This window comes from Cervus elaphus, chromosome X, assembly GCF_910594005.1.
Source record: "Cervus elaphus chromosome X, mCerEla1.1, whole genome shotgun sequence".
Lineage (NCBI taxonomy): Eukaryota > Metazoa > Chordata > Mammalia > Artiodactyla > Cervidae > Cervus > Cervus elaphus.
Window position 1 is genome coordinate 74,123,998 of NC_057848.1, and position 15,556 is coordinate 74,139,553.

At 53.4% G+C, this 15,556-nt stretch overlaps 2 protein-coding genes and 1 pseudogene across 2 annotated transcripts in view; all 3 read right to left on the reverse strand.

Annotated features, from left to right (window-relative positions):
• Nucleotides 1-15,556, reverse strand: part of LOC122689847 (melanoma-associated antigen 10-like) — a 596,047-nt gene that overhangs the window by 357,888 nt on the left and 222,603 nt on the right. The gene's annotated exons all lie outside the window — the stretch shown is intronic.
• LOC122689845 overlaps nucleotides 1-15,556 on the reverse strand; it is a 587,451-nt pseudogene that overhangs the window by 296,486 nt on the left and 275,409 nt on the right.
• Nucleotides 5,678-6,586, reverse strand: LOC122689851 (melanoma-associated antigen 8-like). Its single transcript, XM_043896629.1, has one exon. It carries the CDS (start codon nucleotides 6,584-6,586, stop codon nucleotides 5,822-5,824), a length of 765 nt encoding a protein of 254 aa, XP_043752564.1. The 3' UTR covers nucleotides 5,678-5,821.

Here is a 15,556-nt window from a genome sequence, read left to right on the forward strand (position 1 = left end):
GACATCCAGCTCTGTGAGGCTGGGGACTTGGTGTGAGGAGCAGGGACTATGGTGGGGAGAGGACAGAGACTAGGTCCTCCTGGAAATCAAGGTGAGGACCCTGAGGGAGGACTGAGAATAGCCAGATCTCAGAACAGAGGGAACCCTGGTAGTCCCTGGGCAGGGTAACCTCGTGCCGCATTGCCTGATAACCCTGGCAGAGAGACTGGGGACCTCTTGAAAGCAGGGGAAACTCCAAATGGCGGATGGGACACTTGCAGGTCTTGTGTGGAGTCTAGACCCCATGCAAGGCAGGACTAAGGCAGTTAGACCCCAACAGGGAGGGATCTTGGCCCTTGCAAGGGGGTCTTGGAGGGTGCAGAGTGGGGTGAGCAGTTTCTTGAACTCTGGCTTAGGGACCTCGCGAGGTGAGGTATTTCAGGAACAGCCGAAGGCTTCCGGTTGGCAGAGGCTGGACTCCTCAACCGCAATGGAGGACTGAGCAGACCCCCGCCCCTGTGGTCAGTGCTGGGAGGGAAGGCAGGACATGAGGAGGAGCTGAGGACCGAACACCTCCCTGGCCTAGGCCCCACAGGAGACCTTGGGCAGGTGCGGCCGCATGTGGGGCCCCTCAGCGCTTTCTTTCCAGTCTCGGGTCTTGTTCTGCGTTTCCCTCCAGGCCCCCAGAGGGGAGGGACCAGGTTGTGCCAGGGGAAATGTAAGCACTAAAGGGGAGCTCTGAAGGGACCTCTCACCACACAACTGAGGGACCCTCACAGTGTGCACCCCTTGTACTGTCAGAGAATGCTAAGGGCTGTGCCACGGGATACCACTGACGTGCCCCTCCATTTCTCACAGGAGCTGTAGGAAGCAGTAGGCGAAGGCAGACATCTGAGGCCCGTGTCCTGAGGTCAGTGAACAGAGGAGGTCCAGGCAATTCCAGGAGTCAAGGTGATGAGGGTGCCCTGAGTGGACACCAAGTGCTGCCCATCCCAGAACAGAGGGGACCCCACAAGAGCCTAATCCCCTTACCTTGTCAGTCCCAGAAATCTCGGGCTGTGCTGACCACACCCTGGGGAGCCACCTCACTTCCTTCTTCAGGTAGCCAGGGGACTGGCCACTCCAGAGGCATGTCCCTGTGTGGTCTGAGAGCACTTTTCAAGAGGAGACCTGCAAGTGGCCTGTGGCCAACCAGGGTGCGGTTCTCAGGTGGGGCCATTCACAGCCCGTCTATCCACCATCCAGGCCCATGGTCCTCATCTGTCCCATTTGCCCCCATGCCTCACTCCTGCCTCACTCTGTAGTTTGATCCCAGGCATCACGCTCATGGTCAAGATGACTGAGCTGAGCAAGCTCGAGGAAGACCTTCAGGACCCAGGTGAGGCCAGGGTCCTGTGGAAGTGCAGCTCTCTGGGGCTGAGCGGGGGAGGCTGTATCACCCTCAGCCTCCTCCCCCACAGTCTCCTGCTCCACCCTTGTGGAGGCCTTGCCCCATGAAGCTCTGAATGAGATAGTGGCTAACTTGATGAAGTTCTTGCTCCTGTAGTATCTGGCCAAACATCTGACATCCCAGGCGGAAATGCTGAAGAAGGTCCTCAGGAATAACCAGGAGCATGTCCTAGTGGTCTTCAGTCAAGCTGCAGAGTGCCTACAGGTTGTCGTTGGCCTGGAGGTAAAGCAGTTGGACCCCAGGGAGCACATCTACATCATGGTCCCTACCCTGGGCCTCACCTGCAATGTGATGCTGAGCAGTGGGCAGACCCTGCCCATGGCTGGCATCCTGGTGCTGGTCCTCAACCTGATCATGCAGAGTGAAGACCTGACCCCTGAGGAAGCAGTCTTGGGAGTACTCAGCAGGACGGGGGTGTGTGTTGGGAGTGAGCCCTGTCTCTTTGGGGAGCTCAGGGAGCTGCTGACCCAAGTGTGGCTGCGGGAGGGATACCTGGAATACCAGCAGGTGCCTGACAGCCACCCTGCTCGCTATGAGTTCCTGTGGGGCGCCCTGGCCTATGTGGAGACCAGCAAGTGGCAAGTCACAGTGTCTGTGCTCAGGGTCTAACAGAGGGCTTTGAGGGCCTCCCCACTCCTGTCTGCAGAGGCTGCGAGGGAGGAGGAATAGGGGGCCTGAGCCAGAGCAGCAGCCAGGGTAATCCTTCCCTCTGTGATTGAAGAGGGAGTAGTCACCTTCTCAGAAGTGAGGGCCCGGGCCAGTTGGGGGAACCAGTGCACAGCATCTGTGGGCTCCTGTTCTCTACAATGACATGGAGATTCATCTGTTTTCCTTAGAAAATCTTCAAGCTTTGACTGTTTTTGCAAAAGGCTAAATAAAGTTCAGTGTCTTAGCTTGGAGAATGAGGTTGATCAATATGTGTTTGTGCTTACACAGTTCAAGAACAAGAGTTTTGCTGTTTTGTGAGAGATTGGAAACTCTTCCATTTTGTTTTGTGACCCTGAATGGGACACAGTGGAAATGGAATTAGATCCGTTTCGGAAATGTGAGCTTGTGGTGGAGTGGTGGAGTCGCTCAGTCCTGTCCGACTCTTCGCGACCCCATGGACTGTGGCCAACAAGGCTCCTCAGTCCATGGGATTTTCCAGGCAAGAGTACTTGGGTGGGCTGTCATTTCTTTCTCCAGGGGATCATCATGACCCAGGGATGGAACACGGGTCTCCCAATGTAGACAGACACTTTACCGTCTGAGCCACCAGGGAAGCACTAATATTGATGCGGCAAGAATTATGCGATAAAAGTAATTGCAATGAATTCATCCATCTGTCCTTCTTGTGTGTCATTCTCAAAAACTAAATTATCTTTATTTGGGTTTGTCTGGGTTATTTAAGGAAGCAGCTGGCAACAAATCTGAGGCCCCTGTTCACTAGCTCATATATTCTGAAGACCTTTACAGAGTATCTTCTCCAGGAAAGGCGGTGTTAGGAGTGGGGACACTAGGAGAAGCAGGACACCCCCGCACCTAGAGCAAAGTTCTAGGAGCCGCAGTCACACAAGGAAGGTGGAGAGACCTCCCCTAGTCGCACTGAACAAGGCAACACGAGGTAGGGCGGTGGAGCTCCAGGAGGAGCACTCGAGTTTCAGTGCCTGAGCCAAGGTGGTTTGGGGCTTTAGGACCCTGGGTTCCTTCTGTGGGAGGTGGTCGAGGTGAGGCAGGCTGGTAGCAGCCCTCAGACTTGCAGACAGTGTTTCTTCGCGGAGATGGCAAATTCTGAAATGGATCATGGCTGTAAGGTGGCCTTTTGCATCTCGGACAAAGCCCAGACAGATCTCTTTCTGGGGCAGGAAGGAAGGGGTCCTGACTCTTGTCGCATTGCTGTTGATCACAGGGGCAAAGGAGGTGTTTTCTACCCCACATCTGCTAGGAATCCTGCAGAACTTTGGTCGCAATCCCTTGAAGTGGTGCCCAAGAAATGCATGGAACTACCCTTTCTTTCCTGGTCCCGGAGATCCAGAACCCATGGTCTTAAATAGCTTTCTATTATCTTGATTGTAATTGGCCATTGTAATCAAGGACTTGACCTTAGTTGGGGCTGCAAGAAAGGAAAGTACTGTTTTGGATGGAAGACCAGCTAGGGCAGAGGCAAAGAGTGGCTCTTGCTTCTATTTCCTGGAGCAGCTTGGGTCCTGTTGGAACACTCCTTCATACCCAAATTTAACAGGTTTTCTATGGAAATGGGGCTTGCCCAGGAGCTCAAATGATGAAGATTCCGCTTACACTGTGGGAGACATGGGATCGATTCATGGGTCAGGGAGATCACCTGAAGAAGGGCATGGCAACCCACTCCAGTATTCTTGCCTGGAGAATTCCATGGACAGAGGGGATCGGAAGACTACAGTCCATGGAGTGGCAAACAGTCCGACACGACTGAGCTACTAACATTATGGTCCACTATGGTCTAAGTAGCAAAGTTTCTTAGTTTTATTTGTGAAACATCCTATTTGGCTGATTAGGTATCCCACATCCTATTGAGGTGCACATTCTCAGACAAGCCCTGGACCACAAAGTAGCCGACCCCTTCCTACAGTGGAGAGTGGAGGACACTCTTGGGGCAACACTGTGACAGATTCCTGTCCCGACATCACAGAGGCCATGACCGCCAGGCCCTGGCAGCTGCATCCCATCCCTCAGGCGAATAGTGCAGCCCAACACGTGGGCTCCTCAAACCGGCTGGCTTCACAGGAGAAGAACTGAGGCCACGGGGCTTTTCCAAGCATCCACTGACTATCTGGCAGCTGCCATATATGTGACCAGAATCACATCACCTGTTCCCCTTTTTCTCTGGCACTCAGCATGGATAGCTGCCCCTTTAGCCCCCTGCACCCATCCACACCCCCACTGCAGTGACCTCACCACCTCCTTAGGCCCGGAAGTCGCTCCTGCCTTTTGCTGCCAGGCACAGCCTTAACCTGGGTCTCTGCTGCCTCCACACTTCTGAACCCACCCGAACCCAGGGATGCTGGCAGATGTTGCATCTTTACTGGCTAGTACTTGTTTCTTATGCTCTTCGGATCTCAGACTCTGTCCCTCTCCCCTCTGGAAACTGTTTGGTTTTCAGGACACCTCAGAGAATTGGCAGCTTAATTAGAAATGGAATAGAAAACCACTCAGAATTGCTGTTCTGTGTTTTCCTCCTGGAGAATGTATATCAATTTCAGTGTCTGTGTGTGTTTCGGGGTGGAGAGCAGTGTCTCCAGCTGGGCACAGCTCACTCAAAGATCCCAGGATTCTAGTCACACAGCAGGTCCTGTCCACTTTTGCAGCTTCTCTTCACTCATTTCATCCAAATGAAATCTAGAGCATGCGCACAAGTGAAAATCATAAAGTCCAGATGACCAAAGAAACTGTTATTTCAATGTACTTGTTAATCAGCTTCCCAAGGCAGAGACAGGAGGGCTAGTACAGGGATTACTGGGCATATATCAAAGAGCAAGATTCACATTTCTCTAGGATTCCTAGCAGATGGTGGACAGAACACACCTATTTCATCCCTGTGGTCAACAGCTATGGGGCAAGAGCCTGGACCCCTCCCTGCCTGCCCTAGAAAGAGATCTCTCTGGGGTTTATCCAAGAAGCAAAAGGACACCTCACAGCAATGATGCGTTTCAGAGATTCCCCTCACCCCCAAGACAGACCTCATGTGACTGTGGCTCCTCGACCATTGCTGTAAGTGTGGGGGTGTCCTGCTACTCCTAGTGTCCCCACTGTTAACATGGCCTTTCACGGAGCAGAGAATCTGTACACGTCTTTGGAATAACTGAGCCAATGAGCAGGGCTCTCAGATTGTCTGCTACTTTCTTTAATAACCCAGGAAAATTCAATTAACTGAGATCATTTAGTTATTGTGAATGACAGACAAGAAGGCCATAAGCATGAATTGACTATGATTACTTTTATTATCTAACTCTTCTCCATACAATACTATTGCTACAGAAGTTCACATTTTCAAAACATTTCTAATTTCGATTCCATTGCATTCTGTTCAGGACCACAAAACAAAATGGAAGACTTTCCCATCTCTCTTACAAAAACTCTTGTTTTTGAACTGTGTAACATCAGATACACTCGGATCAATCTCATTCACAAAGCTAAGATATTGAAGTTTCTTTAGCCTACTCTGAAACCAAACTTTGAAAAGTTTCTAAAGAAAACAGAGATGAATCCCCTCGTCATCATAGAGAACAGGAACCAAAAGATGCTACAAACTGGTTCCCCCAACTAGCCCGGGCCCTCACAGTTTAGAAAGCTGACTACCCCCTCTTTAACCACAGAGAGAAGGAACAACCTGGCTGCTGCTCTGTCTCAGGCCCCCTATCCCTCTTCCCTCGCATCTTATGCAGACAGGAATGGGAAGGTCCTCAAAGCCCTTTGGTTGACCCTGCGCATAAATGCCATGACTTGCCACTTGCTGGTCTCCACATAGGCCCGGGGACCCCACAGGAACTCATAGCAAACAGGGTGGCTGTCAGGCACCTGCTGGTACCGCAGGTATCCTTCCCGCACCCACACTTGGGTCAGAAGCTCCCTGAGCTCCCCAAAGACACACTGCTCACTCCCAACATACACCCCCATCCTTCTGAGTGCTCCCCAGACCGCCTCCTCAGGGGCCGGGTCTCCAAACCGCATGATCATGCTGAGGACCAGCACCAGGAAGCCGGCCTTGGGCAGGCCCACCCCATCGCTCAGCATCTCATCGCAAGTGAGGCCCAGGATGGGGACCAAGATGTAGATGTGCTCCGCTGGGTCCACCTCTTTCACGTCCACGCCAAAGACCAGCTGCAGGCACACTGAGACTTCCCTGAAGACCACCGGGAAGTGCTCCTGGTTATCCCTGAGGACCTTATTCAGCATTTCCGCCTGGGAGGTCAGCTCCTTGGCTCGATACTTGAGGAGCAGGAACTTCATCAGTTTACCTATCATCCTATCCAGAATTTCCTGGGGCAAGGCCTCCATAGGAGCAGAGGAGGATGCTGGGTAGTAGGAGGCCAAGTGGGATGCGGACTCCCCCACCTCAGCCTCCAAGAGCGGCACCTCGATAGGGCCCTGGGCCTCGCCTGGGTCCTGAAGGTCTTCCTCGGGTTTGCTGAGCTCACTCATCTCAACCACGAGCACAATGCCTGAGGTGAAACAAGACACGGAACTGAGGCAGAGGTACAGATGGGGACCAAGGGCCTCTGGGAGAGAGGAGGTGTGAGCAACCTGGGCTAAGAAATGCATCCTGGATGGTACGACACAGGCCACTTACAGCTCTCCCCTTGAGGGGTTCTCTCCGACCTCACAGGAGAGCTCCTCCTGGGAGGCCAGTCCCCTGGCTACCCGAAGGAGGAAGGAAGGTGGCTCCCCAGGGTGTGGTCAGTACAGCCTGAGATTTCCGGGTCCAAAACAGTGTGAGGAATTGGGGCCTTCTGGGCCCCCCCTATGTTCTGGGATAGGGAGCCTCTGGTTCACTTCAGGTCACCCTCTCACCTTGACTCCTGATACTGCCTGTCTGAACTCAGGACACAGGCTTCAGACCTCTGCCTTCGCCTCCCGGTTCCTGGAGCTCCTGTGAGAGACATGGAGGTGACATCTAAGGGCTATACTGTGGCACAGCCCTGGGCCTTCTGTGCTGCTAGGTGGGGACGGACACTCGGATTACACCCAGTTGTGTTGTGGGTACCTTGTAATGCTCACCTTTCCCCTGGCATGACCTGGACGGTCCCCTTTGGAGGAGTAGAAGGAAACTCAAAACAAGACACAAGCCTGAACAGAAAGCACTGAGGGGCCCCACATGCGGCCGCACCTGTCCAGGGCCTGGCGCGGGTCCTAGGCTGGGGAGATGCTCGGTCCTCAGCTCCTCCTCACGTCCTGCCTGGCCTCCAAGCACTTGCCACAGGGGCGGGGGTTTGCTCAGTCCAACCTTGGGGTTGGGGAGTCCAGCCTCTGCCAACCTGAAGCCTCCACCTCTGCCCGTAAAACCTCACCTCCCGAGTTCCCTAAGCCAGCGGTCAAGAAACTGCTCACCCTGCTCACCCCACTCTGGGCCCTCCAAGACCCTCTTGCAAGGGCCAAGATCCCTCCAGCTTGGCGTCGAACCGCCTCAATCCTTCCTCGCATGGAGCCTGGACTCCAGGCAGGACTCGCGTTTGTCGCCTCTGCCATTTTGACACCCCGCCGCTTTCCCAAGGCCTCCAGTCCCTCTGAGACCCGCATGTGAGGAAGTCAGACAGACCTACTGTGCTCTTCTCACCCCAAGGGCTCCCAGGGACGACTACAGGGATGGGGATCTGTGGGGTTCCATCAGTCCTCACTCAGGGTGCCCGCAGTCCTCCTTCAGGAACCTCACCTTGCCTCCGCGCACGACCTGGATTCTCGCCTCTCCGCAACTGAAGCCCCGCCCCTTATAGCAGGACCCCAGTCTCTTGAAGACCCGGATGTCAGGAAGACAGCTCATGCCTGTGGCACTCATCCTGCCCCCACGGTTGCCCTGGACTGCCAACAGAGATTCGCTTCTCTGAGGTCCCCTCTGATTACGGGTTCAGGGTCCTCTAGTCCCTCTTCAGGGTCCTCAAGGTCTTCAACCCTGCAGGACCTGGGAATCGGGCCCCCAAGGCCCCGCCCCATATGTGACGTCCCCACTCAGAGACCCGGATGTCAGGAAGTGAGACCATGCACTTCGGGCTCATCGTATCCCAGTTCGGCCAAGGACCAACAGCAGCTCCAGGCTTTTCTGAGGTCTCCTCTGATTTGGGTCCAGGGTCCACTCAGTCGTCCGTCAGTGTCCTCAAATTGAAACCCTGGAGGAGCTGGGGATCTTCCCTCTGCTCACCTGAGGCTACACCCCCTTTCCCAGGTCCCCAGTTTCTCTGAGACCCAGATGTCAGGAAATGCAGCATGTGCTCATCCACCCTCTGTGAGCCCTGAGACTTGATGTGAGGGTCCCGCCTCTGGTCAACACAAGGGGCATCCCCAGAATGCCAGGGCTCTAGATGAGATTCCTTAGGAAGCATTAAGGAACCCCACAGATTCCTGACCCTACTGTCAGCCCTGGGCCACCCTGGTGGTGGGATGAGCGCTTGGCAGCCTCTTCTGACTTCCGCATCTGTATCTCAGAAACATTAGGCAATTGTTAGAAGCGTCAGGGCGTCAGATGGGCAGTGAGAAAGTTCTTCTTTCTTTTGAGAGTCAAGGTGAGGACACTGAGGAAGGACAGAGGGGACCCTGGACCCCAGAGCAGAGTGGGCTCTGGGAGGACATTGGGTGGATGAACGTATGCTGGATTTCCTGACTGGGTCTCAGAGAGACTGGGGACCTGGGATAGGGGGCTGACTTCCTAATATCCAGATTTCAGCCTGGTGTCCTAGTATAGAGAGATGACTTAGTGACATCCGCATATCAGAAAGACTGGGCTCCTGGTATGAGGTTTGGGGCGTTAGTAGGGGAAAGGAGAGAATCTGAAGTCGTACCTGGAGATAAGTTGAGGTCTCTGAGGGAAGGCTGAAGGGACCCCAAGTGAAAACTCTAGGGATTCCAAGATAAGAGGGATGGAACCCCACAGATCCCTGCCGCTGCCATCGGCCCTGGGAGCCCTCGGGGTGAGAAGAACACACTAGGTCTGTCCTGAGTTCCTGACATCCAGCTCTGTGAGGCTGGGGACTTGGTGTGAGGAGCAGGGACTATGGTGGGGAGAGGACAGAGACTAGGTCCTCCTGGAAATCAAGGTGAGGACCCTGAGGGAGGACTGAGAATAGCCAGATCTCAGAACAGAGGGAACCCTGGTAGTCCCTGGGCAGGGTAACCTCGTGCCGCATTGCCTGATAACCCTGGCAGAGAGACTGGGGACCTCTTGAAAGCAGGGGAAACTCCAAATGGCGGATGGGACACTTGCAGGTCTTGTGTGGAGTCTAGACCCCATGCAAGGCAGGACTAAGGCAGTTAGACCCCAACAGGGAGGGATCTTGGCCCTTGCAAGGGGGTCTTGGAGGGTGCAGAGTGGGGTGAGCAGTTTCTTGAACTCTGGCTTAGGGACCTCGCGAGGTGAGGTATTTCAGGAACAGCCGAAGGCTTCCGGTTGGCAGAGGCTGGACTCCTCAACCGCAATGGAGGACTGAGCAGACCCCCGCCCCTGTGGTCAGTGCTGGGAGGGAAGGCAGGACATGAGGAGGAGCTGAGGACCGAACACCTCCCTGGCCTAGGCCCCACAGGAGACCTTGGGCAGGTGCGGCCGCATGTGGGGCCCCTCAGCGCTTTCTTTCCAGTCTCGGGTCTTGTTCTGCGTTTCCCTCCAGGCCCCCAGAGGGGAGGGACCAGGTTGTGCCAGGGGAAATGTAAGCACTAAAGGGGAGCTCTGAAGGGACCTCTCACCACACAACTGAGGGACCCTCACAGTGTGCACCCCTTGTACTGTCAGAGAATGCTAAGGGCTGTGCCACGGGATACCACTGACGTGCCCCTCCATTTCTCACAGGAGCTGTAGGAAGCAGTAGGCGAAGGCAGACATCTGAGGCCCGTGTCCTGAGGTCAGTGAACAGAGGAGGTCCAGGCAATTCCAGGAGTCAAGGTGATGAGGGTGCCCTGAGTGGACACCAAGTGCTGCCCATCCCAGAACAGAGGGGACCCCACAAGAGCCTAATCCCCTTACCTTGTCAGTCCCAGAAATCTCGGGCTGTGCTGACCACACCCTGGGGAGCCACCTCACTTCCTTCTTCAGGTAGCCAGGGGACTGGCCACTCCAGAGGCATGTCCCTGTGTGGTCTGAGAGCACTTTTCAAGAGGAGACCTGCAAGTGGCCTGTGGCCAACCAGGGTGCGGTTCTCAGGTGAGGCCATTCACAGCCCGTCTATCCACCATCCAGGCCCATGGTCCTCATCTGTCCCATTTGCCCCCATGCCTCACTCCTGCCTCACTCTGTAGTTTGATCCCAGGCATCACGCTCATGGTCAAGATGACTGAGCTGAGCAAGCTCGAGGAAGACCTTCAGGACCCAGGTGAGGCCAGGGTCCTGTGGAAGTGCAGCTCTCTGGGGCTGAGCGGGGGAGGCTGTATCACCCTCAGCCTCCTCCCCCACAGTCTCCTGCTCCACCCTTGTGGAGGCCTTGCCCCATGAAGCTCTGAATGAGATAGTGGCTAACTTGATGAAGTTCTTGCTCCTGTAGTATCTGGCCAAACATCTGACATCCCAGGCGGAAATGCTGAAGAAGGTCCTCAGGAATAACCAGGAGCATGTCCTAGTGGTCTTCAGTCAAGCTGCAGAGTGCCTACAGGTTGTCGTTGGCCTGGAGGTAAAGCAGTTGGACCCCAGGGAGCACATCTACATCATGGTCCCTACCCTGGGCCTCACCTGCAATGTGATGCTGAGCAGTGGGCAGACCCTGCCCAAGGCTGGCATCCTGGTGCTGCTCCTCAACCTGATCATGCAGAGTGAAGACCTGACCCCTGAGGAAGCTTGGGAGTACTCAGCAGGACGGGGGTGTGTGTTGGGAGTGAGCCCTGTCTCTTTGGGGAGCTCAGGGAGCTGCTGACCCAAGTGTGGCTGCGGGAGGGATACCTGGAATACCAGCAGGTGCCTGACAGCCACCCTGCTCGCTATGAGTTCCTGTGGGGCGCCCTGGCCTATGTGGAGACCAGCAAGTGGCAAGTCACGGTGTCTGTGCTCAGGGTCTAACAGAGGGCTTTGAGGGCCTCCCCACTCCTGTCTGCTGAGGCTGTGAGGGAGGAGGAATAGGGGGCCTGAGCCAGAGCAGCAGCCAGGGTAATCCTTCCCTCTGTGATTGAAGAGGGAGTAGTCACCTTCTCAGAAGTGAGGGCCCGGGCCAGTTGGGGGAACCAGTGCACAGCATCTGTGGGCTCCTGTTCTCTACAATGACATGGAGATTCATCTGTTTTCCTTAGAAAATCTTCAAGCTTTGACTGTTTTTGCAAAAGGCTAAATAAAGTTCAGTGTCTTAGCTTGGAGAATGAGGTTGATCAATATGTGTTTGTGCTTACACAGTTCAAGAACAAGAGTTTTGCTGTTTTGTGAGAGATTGGAAACTCTTCCATTTTGTTTTGTGACCCTGAATGGGACACAGTGGAAATGGAATTAGATCCGTTTCGGAAATGTGAGCTTGTGGTGGAGTGGTGGAGTCGCTCAGTCCTGTCCGACTCTTCGCGACCCCATGGACTGTGGCCAACAAGGCTCCTCAGTCCATGGGATTTTCCAGGCAAGAGTACTTGGGTGGGCTGTCATTTCTTTCTCCAGGGGATCATCATGACCCAGGGATGGAACACAGGTCTCCCAATGTAGACAGACACTTTACCGTCTGAGCCACCAGGGAAGCACTAATATTGATGCGGCAAGAATTATGCGATAAAAGTAATTGCAATGAATTCATCCATCTGTCCTTCTTGTGTGTCATTCTCAAAAACTAAATTATCTTTATTTGGGTTTGTCTGGGTTATTTAAGGAAGCAGCTGGCAATAAATCTGAGGCCCCTGTTCACTAGCTCATATATTCTGAAGACCTTTACAGAGTATCTTCTCCAGGAAAGGCGGTGTTAGGAGTGGGGACACTAGGAGAAGCAGGACACCCCCGCACCTAGAGCAAAGTTCTAGGAGCCGCAGTCACACAAGGAAGGTGGAGAGACCTCCCCTAGTCGCACTGAACAAGGCAACACGAGGTAGGGCGGTGGAGCTCCAGGAGGAGCACTCGAGTTTCAGTGCCTGAGCCAAGGTGGTTTGGGGCTTTAGGACCCTGGGTTCCTTCTGTGGGAGGTGGTCGAGGTGAGGCAGGCTGGTAGCAGCCCTCAGACTTGCAGACAGTGTTTCTTCGCGGAGATGGCAAATTCTGAAATGGATCATGGCTGTAAGGTGGCCTTTTGCATCTCGGACAAAGCCCAGACAGATCTCTTTCTGGGGCAGGAAGGAAGGGGTCCTGACTCTTGTCGCATTGCTGTTGATCACAGGGGCAAAGGAGGTGTTTTCTACCCCACATCTGCTAGGAATCCTGCAGAACTTTGGTCGCAATCCCTTGAAGTGGTGCCCAAGAAATGCATGGAACTACCCTTTCTTTCCTGGTCCCGGAGATCCAGAACCCACGGTCTTAAATAGCTTTCTATTATCTTGATTGTAATTGGCCATTGTAATCAAGGACTTGACCTTAGTTGGGGCTGCAAGAAAGGAAAGTACTGTTTTGGATGGAAGACCAGCTAGGGCAGAGGCAAAGAGTGGCTCTTGCTTCTATTTCCTGGAGCAGCTTGGGTCCTGTTGGAACACTCCTTCATACCCAAATTTAACAGGTTTTCTATGGAAATGGGGCTTGCCCAGGAGCTCAAATGATGAAGATTCCGCTTACACTGTGGGAGACATGGGATCGATTCATGGGTCAGGGAGATCACCTGAAGAAGGGCATGGCAACCCACTCCAGTATTCTTGCCTGGAGAATTCCATGGACAGAGGGGATCGGAAGACTACAGTCCATGGAGTGGCAAACAGTCCGACACGACTGAGCTACTAACATTATGGTCCACTATGGTCTAAGTAGCAAAGTTTCTTAGTTTTATTTGTGAAACATCCTATTTGGCTGATTAGGTATCCCACATCCTATTGAGGTGCACATTCTCAGACAAGCCCTGGACCACAAAGTAGCCGACCCCTTCCTACAGTGGAGAGTGGAGGACACTCTTGGGGCAACACTGTGACAGATTCCTGTCCCAACATCACAGAGGCCATGACCGCCAGGCCCTGGCAGCTGCATCCCATCCCTCAGGCGAATAGTGCAGCCCAACACGTGGGCTCCTCAAACCGGCTGGCTTCACAGAAGAACTGAGGCCACGGGGCTTTTCCAAGCATCCACTGACTATCTGGCAGCTGCCATATATGTGACCAGAATCACATCACCTGTTCCCCTTTTTCTCTGGCACTCAGCATGGATAGCTGCCCCTTTAGCCCCCTGCACCCATCCACACCCCCACTGCAGTGACCTCACCACCTCCTTAGGCCCGGAAGTCGCTCCTGCCTTTTGCTGCCAGGCACAGCCTTAACCTGGGTCTCTGCTGCCTCCACACTTCTGAACCCACCCGAACCCAGGGATGCTTGCAGATGTTGCATCTTTACTGGCTAGTACTTGTTTCTCATGCTCTTCGGATCTCAGACTCTGTCCCTCTCCCCTCTGGAAACTGTTTGGTTTTCAGGACACCTCAGAGAATTGGCAGCTTAATTAGAAATGGAATAGAAAACCACTCAGAATTGCCGTTCTGTGTTTTCCTCCTGGAGAATGTATATCAATTTCAGTGTCTGTGTGTGTTTCGGGGTGGAGAGCAGTGTCTCCAGCTGGGCACAGCTCACTCAAAGATCCCAGGATTCTAGTCACACAGCAGGTCCTGTCCACTTTTGCAGCTTCTCTTCACTCATTTCATCCAAATGAAATCTAGAGCATGCGCACAAGTGAAAATCATAAAGTCCAGATGACCAAAGAAACTGTTATTTCAATGTACTTGTTAATCAGCTTCCCAAGGCAGAGACAGGAGGGCTAGTACAGGGATTACTGGGCATATATCAAAGAGCAAGATTCACATTTCTCTAGGATTCCTAGCAGATGGTGGACAGAACACACCTATTTCATCCCTGTGGTCAACAGCTATGGGGCAAGAGCCTGGACCCCTTCCTGCCTGCCCTAGAAAGAGATCTCTCTGGGGTTTATCCAAGAAGCAAAAGGACACCTCACAGCAATGATGCGTTTCAGAGATTCCCCTCACCCCCAAGACAGACCTCATGTGACTGTGGCTCCTCGACCATTGCTGTAAGTGTGGGGGTGTCCTGCTACTCCTAGTGTCCCCACTGTTAACATGGCCTTTCACGGAGCAGAGAATCTGTACACGTCTTTGGAATAACTGAGCCAATGAGCAGGGCTCTCAGATTGTCTGCTACTTTCTTTAATAACCCAGGAAAATTCAATTAACTGAGATCATTTAGTTATTGTGAATGACAGACAAGAAGGCCATAAGCATGAATTGACTATGATTACTTTTATTATCTAACTCTTCTCCATACAATACTATTGCTACAGAAGTTCACATTTTCAAAACATTTCTAATTTCGATTCCATTGCATTCTGTTCAGGACCACAAAACAAAATGGAAGACTTTCCCATCTCTCTTACAAAAACTCTTGTTTTTGAACTGTGTAACATCAGATACACTCGGATCAATATCATTCACAAAGCTAAGATATTGAAGTTTCTTTAGCCTACTCTGAAACCAAACTTTGAAAAGTTTCTAAAGAAAACAGAGATGAATCCCCTCGTCATCATAGAGAACAGGAACCAAAAGATGCTACAAACTGGTTCCCCCAACTAGCCCGGGCCCTCACAGTTTAGAAAGCTGACTACCCCCTCTTTAACCACAGAGAGAAGGAACAACCTGGCTGCTGCTCTGTCTCAGGCCCCCTATTCCTCTTCCCTCGCATCTTATGCAGACAGGAATGGGAAGGTCCTCAAAGCCCTTTGGTTGACCCTGCGCATAAATGCCATGACTTGCCACTTGCTGGTCTCCACATAGGCCCGGGGACCCCACAGGAACTCATAGCAAACAAGGTGGCTGTCAGGCACCTGCTGGTACCGCAGGTATCCTTCCCGCACCCACACTTGGGTCAGAAGCTCCCTGAGCTCCCCAAAGACACACTGCTCACTCCCAACATACACCCCCATCCTTCTGAGTGCTCCCCAGACCGCCTCCTCAGGGGCCGGGTCTCCAAACCGCATGATCATGCTGAGGACCAGCACCAGGAAGCCGGCCTTGGGCAGGCCCACCCCATCGCTCAGCATCTCATCGCAAGTGAGGCCCAGGATGGGGACCAAGATGTAGATGTGCTCCGCTGGGTCCACCTCTTTCACGTCCACGCCAAAGACCAGCTGCAGGCACACTGAGACTTCCCTGAAGACCACCGGGAAGTGCTCCTGGTTATCCCTGAGGACCTTATTCAGCATTTCCGCCTGGGAGGTCAGCTCCTTGGCTCGATACTTGAGGAGCAGGAACTTCATCAGTTTACCTATCATCCTATCCAGAATTTCCTGGGGCAAGGCCTCCATAGGAGCAGAGGCGGATGCTGGGT